Source organism: Pristis pectinata, chromosome 9 (genome assembly GCF_009764475.1).
Source record: "Pristis pectinata isolate sPriPec2 chromosome 9, sPriPec2.1.pri, whole genome shotgun sequence".
In the NCBI taxonomy this organism is placed as follows: domain Eukaryota; kingdom Metazoa; phylum Chordata; class Chondrichthyes; order Rhinopristiformes; family Pristidae; genus Pristis; species Pristis pectinata.
The window spans coordinates 51,297,878-51,310,433 of NC_067413.1; the positions used below are offsets into that span (position 1 = coordinate 51,297,878).

A 12,556-nucleotide genomic window follows, 5' to 3' on the forward strand; every position below is an offset into this window, starting at 1 on the left:
GATCTTTGCTCTGCCGTATTTGATTTTACTGTTATTGGATACAATTTTTCCATGTCTTCTTCTACAAATGTGTTTGCAAGATTATGGTTTTGTTTACAACTTTTTAACTGAGTAAATCCCCTTTTATTTTAGATTTAAAAATGTACTGTCTACTATGTTTCCATTTGATTTGTAATAGAAGTTACCTGGGAAGACCAGCAAAGGAAAATGAATGGTACAGTAGCTGATAACAGGTCAAAGCAGAGGCAGCTTTCTGAGCCAGGTTTGTCAGGCTGTGAAAACTATGGAAAGCATGAGACTACATAATTAGCAGTGGATTTTAGGTTTCATGCTTCTTTTAATGGGTGTATGAGTGATGTGTTCTTCTCCCCACATAGTGTATCATGTGCATTTGGCTTATAAGTATTCAATGCAGTCCATAAATTACTGTCTTACTGCAGCTCACAATTTTTAGGCTATAAATATACCATTTACATGACGTAGGGACAAACAGAGGATTGGAATATTGAAATAGAAATGAAATCTAAATTTTAAGAAGCAACTTAACTTTTGGTTAGTATATCTGAATTTGTTCATTATGCTATTATAAAATATAATAATTAAGCTTAATTGATCAAAAGGGAAATTGCACAATCAGTTCTTTGATAATATTTCATTATGTTTTTAACTGACTGAATTCAAATTGATGCATGTTTAAATTAGTATTGTAAAGGAGATCTATTATTTCATTTATATTTACTGGTAATATGATAAAATGCTACAGAGGTTGATAAAAGAGCATTTATAAAAGAGCATTCTAGAGTTTTTCCCAGTAGGAACACTCTTACACTCTGTGCAGTATGAACACATTTGCTTGATAAGTGTTTCGATGTATTTTTACTGTGTGCTTAATTAATCCAGCATGGTAGGAATGCACTTGTGTTATTTTTGTATTTGTCCTGTGGTTCATAAAGCCAACTATTCGCGAAAGTCTGTTAATTCTGCTGTGCGGTGTAATACAGTAGAACTTCAGTTATCAGGACATACTAAAGATGCAAATAACGTTGAAATATGCAATGACAATATAATGACATGCTATTGAAGAAAAACTTGGTGTCTAGTTGGTGTTTATGTTGAAACTTGTGGATGGAGCAGTGGGTTGGGTAAAAGTCAGCTCTGGGAATTAGTTTCAAATCCAAACCAAAATAATGTAGGGACAGAGTCTCTTCCATGGACTAAGGCACATTATCAGAAAAGAGCAAAACCAAATTTGTTCCGCTAATATATGCTGTATGGAACCTGGCTGCATTATACTGAAACTGCATCACCATTGGAATGTGTTTTAACATCATTCATCCTAATCAGCAAAAATTAACTAAAAAGTTTAAAAACAATTCCAATTAACATGACAAATAAAGAGGAAGGACTGTGAAATAAGAAGCTTCACCATTTATTATGCTGTTTAGTAACTGGTAAAACCATATTCAAAGTCTTCACAGTGAAAATAACTGAAGGTCTACTGTAATAGTTTGTGATTGATTATTTGGTTATCCCTGTACTTACACTGTGAATAAAACCTAGCATCCTCCATGCCAGAAATAATAACAAAGCTTGATGTCAAAAATAATGCAAATGAATCTAACATCCTGAAGAAAAAGTTGTGCCAAAGTTATTTATGAGGAAAAACAATGGGCTTGACCATGCTTTATTGAGATGGCACTTTCTTATGGGACTGCTTCTCATCCACCCTCTATTGTCCAGCATGGGCCAAATGTGAGTAGCAAACTGGAAGTTAGATGTACATGCTCTGCTGCTAGACTCTCCAATGAGTCCAGCAGAGGTCTGAAATGTATTGAGCTGCATGTAGTAACTGATCAGCTTTAGACCAGCCGTGGCTGGTGTACAAGCAACATTGCTAGTCCTTATTAAAAGGGTAAGATTTTTGTTTAATTTTCCTTGCCTAATTGTGTTTTAATGTTTTAATTAATGTATTTGAGCTAAATTTATTTTATTTTTAAATAACCTGCACATCATTTTAATTCATTTCAACTGTTTCTGAGTATCCGGGTAGCATTGCATGTGTCCAGGATTGTGTTGCACACATAACACACTCTGCATCATGGAACGGTCATGGCATGGAGGGCTGCGACATTGCCCATTCCATGGATGTCTCAGTAGGTAAATGCAGCTGGATGATTAATGTGTGAGCCAAGTGCAGTCAGCAGATTGGACTGAGCATGAGTCAGCCCAATAATGAGCCTCATAGTAAATCACAGTTAAGTTACTGTCAATTGATGGTATATCTTGTTAAAGCTGCTTTGTAGATATTCTTAACCAAACAAGTGTAACAGAGAGAGTTACCGACATTTGGGCAACCAAGCTGATTCAGAATCCTTTCAGTACAGTGAAGTTAGTTTAATAAATGATAAGGGATAGAATAATTCAACATAATAAACTTTCAATATTCTTATAAGGCAGGATAAAGGTAGAATTAATAATTTTAATGATCACTTTACCTCACCCTCCTGATATTATGATTGTATATTGCAACTTGAGAATAAATTTTTTAATAATTTTATGATAATGGAGTCATAGAGAGATACAGTAGGGAAACATGCCTGTCTTCCCACTGAATCTGTGCCAACCATTAACCACCATTTATACTAACTGTACCTTAAACCCATTAATTATTCACCCCACACTTTTTTTCATAAACACCCCTCAGATTCTACCATTCACTTACACACTAAGGGCAATTTAAAAAGGCCAATTAATTTACCAACCTGCATGTGTTTGGGATGTGGGAGGAAACTAGAGCATCCGTGGGAAACCTAAGTGGTCACAGGGAAAGCATGCAAACTCCACATAGTATTGGAAATCAGGACTGAACCTCAGTCTATGACGCTGTGAGGCAGTATCTCTACTTGCTGTACCACTGTGCATCCATACTTTGCCCATTCAATCCTGTGGGGAATGGGGGCAAGGCCACAACTGAAAACTGAAATGTATTGCTAGGAGATACAATCTCGTCATCAATGATACTACAGATCTCTTAAATGATCAGTTCACTTACAGTGCTTTAATTTGTCCAGTTATCCCAAATGTAGCAGTTCAAAATTATTTCTGCACTTTGAGATTTTCATTACTACTTTCTTAGCAATTTAATAATGTAAAAACCCAATTCATTTCCACTGAAACCTGGTTGACCTGCAGTATTATTGTTCAATGAGTCTAATAAGACATTCAAATCAAATTTGCTATCATTAATCCCTTTTCAAAACAGAAACTAAGAAAGAATAATTAGTCAATTGTGAGCCAAATGTCATTGAAAGCTTTTTAATCTGTGTTCACTAATGATTACTAAAACACTTAAGAATTTCAGATTAACATTTCAGCCATATTGATTAGTTTATTGTTTTAGCTTTGTAGAACTTATGTGATATATTAAATTATATTACATATATTAGAAATAATAGAGTGACACTTCAGTCAAAGTCTTGAAGCAAAATAGAGCCTCATAAATTTCCTCATTACATTTAATCTTTAATAAAAGCATGGTGAATCAGGCTGATTACTTAATTTAATAGGTTGTCCATTGCATGTCATTATAAACCCTGGGACAAATGTACTTCAATTTCCCGCCACTAAAAATGTATATAACATCTAGATGAAGCCTAGACTTCAAATCAAAATTTGTCTTAAGCTTCACTTGTTTAAGATGGTGAGCAAATTTGAAACGTTTGAAAGTAGGGAGTTGTAACATGAATCAAAACAAAAGGAAATCTGCTCAGAATACATTGATTTATATCCTCTATTACAGCACTAATCTTGAAGTTATTTGGATAAGAAGGCATGATGCAGCCATTCAATAAATTCTGTTTATTTGCCTATTTGTGGGTCAAGTCCTTTTTTACTCCCAAAGCCAATCTATCCCAATAGTGTTAGGGTTATACTAGCACTTGTTTTTTGAAAAGTTGTCAATCAGATGAACCTCACCATTAATCTGGCTAAATCCATTTCTATCAGTTTTGGTTTTGTCTTCTGAAAACATCACTCACGCTCATCTTCATTGTCTTTGTCTTGCATTTGTGTGATCACAAAAGAGTTGGAGTCACCCAAAGGGAGAAATTCAGGTCTGCTTCTTTTTACTGTTTCCTTTTAGTGTGTTCATCTGAATAGAATCTCAATTTATATTCCTTGCCGTGTATTTTTGTTGGTGCTTCTCTATTTTCCTTTCAAACAAAATATGCATTTTTAAAACAAATACATTTAATCAGTAAGTTGCTAGAATTTCTTTTCTGACCTAGCATCCTCATGTGTTTTATTTAAGATCACGGTATAAGCATGGCAGGATAAGTTTATTTCTCAAAAAGACAGCTGAAGACATAACAACAACTTTATAGAAATTGCATTTGAGTTAACAAGAAAATGTAAAAAAAATTGCAGGAGGTGTTTTTCTCCCATGCTTATAATGTTGGTCATTTTAATTTGATACTAATCCAATAGTTTACCTATTTTTATTTATACAACATCATTCCATTTGCATTCTTTATTTTCTTTCCCTGCTGTCTCCTTTTCATTCAGAGGAAAACAGTACAGAAGCAGAGATCTGGGAATCAGGTAGGATGAGCTAGGTGGTAGAATGTGTGTTTCAGTGTTTGAAGTACCAGTGTCATCTTATTCACCAACAACTGTCTGGATTCCAAACTTGATGCCAAACTAGCTTTTACATTAGCTTTATTTAAATTAGGATTTCAGGGTAATAGTGTTTCTGTGCATTTTCCATTGTTTACACTTACAAGTACTGCTTATTGCAGAGGCACCCTTATAAGTACATATGTAGTTGAATCTGTGAGTCTTTAGCCAGCCTATGGGTGCCAAATTTAGTTGTGCAAATGAGGAGCTAGCTCATAAACCCGTTTTTCTGCTGTATTCGTCTGCTTGCCCAAAAATCGACAAGGAAATCAGGCATGCTTACATTTGGTGCTTGAGGTAATCCAATTAAACTTGCAATGGTTATTCAAAAAAGGTGCACTTTTGTTTTTATCATGAAGTTTTGAAGACAATCAACTTTTAATGTAACTGAGATCCTTAAAGTTATAAAGAATCTTATAGGTCACATATTTGTTCCAAACAGTCTTGCATACAAATTTTTCCCAATGGCTATAGCCTTTCCGCTTTGCTATAATACCTTAAACCTTTTTTTGCCATTTTCTCCAGTTCCTCTATATCCTTAAAGAAGAGACAAGAAAAAATAGGAGCACTGAATAAGACAAGCCATTAATCCCCTTGAATATACTCTACCATTCATAAAGATCATGCCTGCTCCAATACAGTCTTATTGGTACTCCAGGTTGGTCTAACCAAAATCCTACTCATATACATAATTTCTCTGCTTCTCAAGGAAGGAATTTCTAGAAATAACACTGAATTTATGGTCTTACTAACCCAACACTACATTTAACGATTTGTATATTTTTGCCATGCTACTTCCAGAGAGTTGGAAAAAACTCATTAGAAATATTTAGTGATGCAATAACAACATTGATTTTTATCGTTACAATTTTCCCTGTGTAAAGACATGTTAAAATGAATGCAGTGTGTTTAAGACCCCTTTATGCATGATTAACAAGGATAGTTTGAAATAACAAAACTTTGAAAAATATAATTGCTGAAAGATATCAGATAAATTGAGCCAGATGAATAAGAGAGAATGTAACCGTCACAAGCCAAACAAGGAGATACTACAGTTCAGTGCCTGAGTTTTGCTGACAGTAGTAGGAAGAATAAAAGCAGTAGATAGAGAAAATGGCTGGTACATGAGTTCTATTTGAGTTCTTTAGATATGCCCCACAATTTTTTCATAATTTGCGTTCTGACCCACATGTTGTGAGTAATTTAAACAATATTTCAATTTTGAATTAAGCATTAACTAATATTTCCCTCTCCTGTATTACTATCACCCTCTCCTTCAACTCTGCCATCATCACAGAAGTTAACCCCTGGCTCCACTATCCTTGCAAATGCTCACCCCAGTTCTACCCTCACTTTCTTTTCCAAGGTCCTTAAACATGTTGTACCCTCCCAAATTCATGTTGAGCTTTCCCAGAACCTTTTGTGGTTCTCCCTGCAACAGGCTTTCACCCCTACCACAGTATCAAAGCAACTTAACAATTAGTTCTCGCATATGAGGTTGGAGAGCACATGGAATTGTGGGTAAAATACCAGCATGGATTTAAAAACTGGTTGGCATTTAGAAAAGTAAGATAAGGCATAAATGGGTCCTTTTCAGATTGGCGGGCTATGACTCATTAGATACTGCAGGAATTGGTGATTAAGCCTTAACAATTTCATAATGGACAGTATATCGACAATTTGGTTGAGGGGACCAAATATAATATTTTCAAGCTTGTCAATGACACAAAACTACATGGAATAGTGATGAGGCTTCAGTGGGATATAGTTTGGGAATGGGAAACAAAATCTGCCATTTTGTTTCCCATTCAATGAATGGGAAACAAAATGGCAGATGAAATGTGATGTGGAAAAATGTAAGCTTATCTATTTTGGTGGAAAGAAAACAGAAATGCTGAGTATTTTTTTAAACTATAAGAGACTGAGAGCTGTTGATGTCCAAAGTTATGTCCTGGGTGTCACTATACACGTCACTGAAAGTAAGCATGCAAGCACAGCAGACATTTAGGAAGGCAGATAGTATGTTGGCCTTTTTGGCAAGAGGATTTGAATAAATGAGCAAAATGTGTCTTTCCACTATCATATCAGGCCTTGGTGAAACCATGTATGGATTACGGTGTACATTATCGGTCTCCTTACATTTAAAAAAAAGAATATACTTATTCTAGTGGGAGTGCAGCAAAGATACATCAGAATGATTCCTAGTTAGCAGCTCTGTCATGTGAGGAGATTGAGAAGGATAATCTTCTATTTTCTAAAGTTTAAAAGAATGAGAGGTAACCTCAATGAAATGTACAGAATTCTTTCAGGGCTTGACAGAGTAGATACGGGGAGGATATTTCCCTGGATCAGGAGTTTAGAACTAGGGGCTATGGTATCCAGGTAGGGGTAGAAGTGATTGAAATGAGGAGAAATTTCTTTACTCAGTAACTGATGAACCTTTGGAATTTTCTTCTCCAAAGAGCTTAGTCATTGATTGCTTACAAAGCAGAGGATAGATTTTGAAATATCCAGGAAATCAAGAGATGTCAGAATAGGGCAGGAAAATGGTGTCAGGTAAAAGATCAGATAGAGCTTGTTCAAAAGGCTGAATGTCCATTCATAATCCTCTTATGTTTTTATTTTCTTAACCTTCACATCTCCTCAACAAATGTAGCAGTCTGAACTACATACAGCAAGACCTTGTCAAAATTTAGGTGTGGTTGGATATTAGCTAAACTAGCCATATAGAGGTCGTGGCTACAAGAACAGGTCTGTGGTAGTACCTTTCACTAGAAAAACAGCAGCAGTTCAAGAAAGTGGCTCAACAGGACCTTCTCAAGTATTGTTGGGATGGCCAATAAATGCTGGTCTTGTCAGTGATATCCACATCCAAAAATAAGGAAGTGACACTGGTGTTGCCCGAGGAGAGAGAAGATGCTGTGTTACATTATTTTCCTCATCACTTCATTCAATAATTTTTCTGCACTCTTTTGTCACTTTAGTGATTGGAGGAATGCCGTTTTTCTCTGATTTCCTCCCATGAGCATTCAGTGTATCCTTCTCCCTCTTGCTACATCTCAGCTCAGATTATCTAAAAATTGTGTTATGAATTCAGGTCTGCTACAGCAACCTGCTTGTGTTCATTTATGCCAGTTGCTTGCTTAAGCTGTCTGTCCTATGTATGCAAGTTGATTAATACAGTTTTATATTTGCTTTTGTGGTATGTTATGGGACTCTAGAATGTAACAATGAAAACCTCTTGCATTTTGAACTGGCTGCCTGTATGTTTAATAGGTTAACCTTCCTCATTCCAGCCAAAAATGGATCAAGCTAACACAGCGCAGTGAACCTCTCCAGAAGCCAATATGTATAGCACCTAAGCATAATGAGAAGCACCTGTTAAGCTTGTGACTTCTGTTTGTGTCCTGTTACCAAAATAAAGAACATACATACGTTATTCCACTTACATGAGCCCTTTACCGTTTGTTAAAGAACACAGGTTAGATTTGTTGGCCGAGTCCCCCTGCCTGGAGACACCAGCGTCAATCCCCCCACCCCCATTAATGTCCAGATGCAGAGGGCCCATCACACAGGGCAAAAGCATCCCTGCATCTGACAGCATGCTCTCCATGGCAAAGGCGTCTCCAACAGTGCAATGACGATGGCCCGCCCTTAGATATACATGAAAGTTTTGACAGCTGTTAAAGTCCTGCCAATTGCTCTGCTGACTGTGAAAGGTATTAGCACTACTTAATAGGTTTTAAATGTCTGATATTCACAAATATAAAAATTATTAGAAGTGAAATAAAAATTTAAAATGTCTTTTTAATTCTATAAGATAAAAAATAGTGACCTAAAATCATTTATAATTAATTAAAAACACTAGCACAGGATCTAGGGGGAATACCCCAAAGTAATGCAGGGAAATCTGAACAAGATTGGGCTGTGCCACCAGCTCCTGAGTGAATAGTCATGTTTGGCTCTTCAGATCCATTATTAAGTCCAGGAGATCTGTGAGTGACAATACATGGGTGGAAGTTTAGGACAAATTGACATTTAAAAGGCTAAAGGCTCAAAACCAACAATATTAGCCAGTGAGATTTGACTCAATAACTGTCCATAAACGGCTAACAATTCCCCACTCCTAGCCTGACACAGTTTAAGCCCCTTCTAAACCAGGGGTGATTTTAGCTTCCCTCTTGAGTTTAGGAAAGTGATGTTGGAGAATTGAGGCACTTCAGATGACAGAACTTACTGTTCTCTCACTAATCTGTAGGAACCATTGCTCCTTGCCCCAATTCCTCCCCATCCTGCCTTCCCCTCCTGTTGTTTATAGATAGTACTTTGAGCTGGAACTATGTTCCTGATAGATTCTAATTTTCATATTGCTTTGCAACGTTGCCAGGCAAAAGTGGTGGTAGGTCCCAAGGAAGCAACATTAAGTGTCTGAAGTTTCCAAATGGAGGAAGATAGCTTTGTTATGGCTTTCCTCCCATTGCATCCTAAAGGTGGCATCTCCAGGACACATATAACATGTTCTTATTTTAATTTAACATGCTCCTTTAAGGGAGAAATAGTCATGATCATTCAAACCCCATTGCAGAGGATCTATAACCAGAGGGCATAGGTTTAGGGTAAGGGGTAAGAAGCAGAGAGGGGATCTGAGGAACAATTTTTTTGCCCAGAGTGTGGTTGGATTCTGGAACACATTGCATGAGTCAATGATTGATGCAGAATCTCTCACAGTATTTAAAAGGTATCTAGACAACCACTTGAATGGGCTACGGACCAAATGGGGTTAGACAGATGGGTATAGATCTGTATTGATGATCAACATGGACATTGTGGGCTATATGCCTCTATGACTGTATGGTACATGATTTATTAATGCCAAGGCTGAATTTTTTGGAAAGAATTGGATTTGATGACTTACTGTAGAGTCTTCCTGAGTCAAAGTCAAAAAATCAAAGTCGAATCAAGTTTATTGTCATATGCACAAGTACATGTATATACAGGTGCAATATAAAACTTGCAGCAACATCACAGGCACATAGCATCGTATAAGCAACATTCACAAGAAAAACATAAATTATGCAATTTTTTACAAGAAACAACACAATTAGAACAATAAAACACTGTCCATTTTAATGCAAAGTGATCAAAGTGGTCATAGTGTTGCTAAAATGTAGTGATTAGGGTTGTTCCGGTTGGTTCAAGAACCGAGTGGTTGAAGGGGAAGTAGCTGTTCTTGAACCTTGTTCTTGAGGTGTCTAGTATGGATATTATTGATGTAATATTCAAAAACTGCTCATGTTAGTGAGTGAGAAACAACTTTTGTTAAGAATGCTTTGTACACACTTGGCTAAATACAAAAGTTGACACTTTTTTTGCTGAAGAGTGCACATAATATCAGTATTTCATGTCCATCACTTCTGACTCACTGCTCTGCTCCCTGTGGCATTTTTCAGTGCAGTTTTTAGCAGATTTTGGTGTAAGTTTAACTGGCTAGCTTATTCCCTTTTCACCAGTGCTATTTGAGTAAATCCCAGATCTTCCATAAAAGTTTAAATTTTGTTCCAGAAACTTGTTATCATTCACGATGAAAAGAATGCAAAAAGTGCCTGAGTACTTTTAGCTGAAATAATTCAATGTGTTTAAAATAAATTGTAAGATGATAGAGCAATTTCTTGAACACTAATTCATGGCTTCAAAGGGCCTGAGCCACATTTAACATGGGGATGAATGGTTTAATATCATGGTAATATTGCTTGAATTCCAATCCTTGGGGATGGAGGGTAGAGATGGAGGTAAAGGTGAGGACAAACGGTGACCTGTGGTATTTTGGGAACCAGGAAGAATGCATGGAAATAGAAGTTTGAAGAGTGCTGCATTCATTTTTTGATACTTCTCAATAATCTCTCCATTTGTTTCACTGAGAATCTAGTACAGTTCACAACTGATGGTGGACCTCAGTTTGCATAGCCTTACATCTTGGGTTTCATTGGAACTGTTTAGGCACCTTCTAAGCTAGTCTTTAATTCTTGACTAGCCATTATTTAGGTAGAAATTTGAGTGGAATTTCTCTCCGTTTAGTTTTTGTTGATTTATCACATTTGAACTCATCAGCACAGTGAAATCTCTGTATAGGTTATTTAAACATATAATTTGGTGCTGAAAATTTATAGGTTACAACCCTTGATAGGCCTGTTGCACCATTAATATCTATGAATATAGGGCTTCAGAAGCAGATGTCCAAAGTCAACACCATAAACTTTTTAATGTCTGAAGTTTAGCAGTGTTGCCTTTGAGTCAGAAGGTTGAGGTCTCAAGTCCTACTCCAGAGAGCTGAACAGAAATGTCTGGGCTTATAATCCAGTGCTGCCTTCTGGATGAGTTGTAACCAGGGCCAATTTGTTCTCAAGCGGATAAAAGAACCCACTGGACATGTTGTTGAAGAGCAGGTTTCTCTACATACTATCCCCAGCCAAAACTTATCCCTATTCAAGCTTTCCTAAAAGCAGACGTTCCATCCTTTTTTACATTTCAGCTTCTGGGAGCTTGCTCTTAACATAATGTCCAAATAACAACAGTTTAAAAAATATATCTGCTGCCAGGTCTGTAAAGCATTTTGCTACATCCGGAAAATTTTGCTACATCCTGTGCACATCTCGAATGAACTTGTGATAGATCCCTGTCTTTCTTGTCTTATTTGCATGCTGTCACTTTTCTTGCACCTGCTGGAATTGCAAATAACATCTCTGCCTTCCCAAGCTCAGGGAACATTCCGGAAATCCTGGAGCAATATAAAGGTGTCAGAGAACTAGTGATACAAACCGTTCCTTTTTCTCACATTTGTTCTTGTTAACATACTATTCCCCAGTAAAATGAGCAAGAAAACTATCTGAAATTTCTTTCTGCCATGTTTTGAAGTATTTTAAACAGCTATTGTAATACCTGCTTACTGGAATGCAATATATAATCTAGCATTATTAAGTAATATTATAACATCTTGTGTGCCATAAATTCTCTTCCATGCTGCTTAGGGTAAATGGACTGAGGGACTGTTCAGTTCCCCAAAAACAATTCATTTGCCCTGACCCATCTTGTTGTATACTTTTGGGATTTCCAGGGCTTTCCATGGAAGAATTGAAGGTGGCCCTGAGCTTTCAATAGCAGCACGCCCATTACAGGAATGTGTTGTCACATACTTCATTTTCTTAAGCAGTATTAGCTTGCATCCAATGTAATTTGGAGAAATTGGTGCCTGCCCTGAGACTTCAGCCAACTTAAGGGTTATGGAAGGTTATAACTGGAGGGTTATGGGCTGTGTAGGAGGAAAGGGTTAGATTGATCAAGGAGTAGGTGTTTATATAGGTCGGCACAACATCATGGTATGCTGACCTATGTTTAACTTGCAGCTTTTGCTAGTGGAAGTCTTTTGTAGAAAGCTCCGCACCTTGTTTATAGTCCAGGAAAGGGAATAACCAATGATCCTCTCACAGCCATATTGTGCCAGGAAAATAGAGTGAAATCTGTCTTAACATTCTTATTGTGTGCTATTAAATCCTTCTTCTTGAATATTTGCAACTGGATATCTGATGATGTAAACTCCATGGTATTTAGTTTGTTTGCTCTATTGCCATCTTAGAGTCCATTTTCCTGAATATTATGACATAAGGCTCCAGGTGCTAGGAGTCTGGAAAAAAGTTGGGGTCTCACTTCATTACAATTTCTTCCTCTTAATGTTATCATGGAATAGCATAGATCATTGTGTTGGTTTTCTATCACTAGCATCACTTGTAATATTTACATGGCTGAATTTGAGGCCATTTCCCTTTTACTGATGCTTGTGTGATAGAGGTTCTTTTGACCCCTATCTCAAACTGTGGATTATTAACAT

General features: G+C 36.8%; 1 protein-coding gene across 14 annotated transcripts in view; it reads left to right on the plus strand.

Moving 5' to 3' along the window:
• Positions 1 to 12,556, plus strand: part of rims2a (regulating synaptic membrane exocytosis 2a) — an 830,253-nt gene that overhangs the window by 639,925 nt on the left and 177,772 nt on the right. For 8 of the 14 annotated variants that reach the window (XM_052023914.1, XM_052023904.1, XM_052023906.1 and 5 more), the window contains one exon: positions 179 to 262. The exons of the other annotated variants lie outside the window; for them this stretch is intronic. In XM_052023914.1, the coding sequence (XP_051879874.1) occupies positions 179 to 262 (84 nt within the window). The remainder of the gene's footprint in view (positions 1 to 178; positions 263 to 12,556) is intronic. 14 annotated transcript variants of the gene reach the window in all.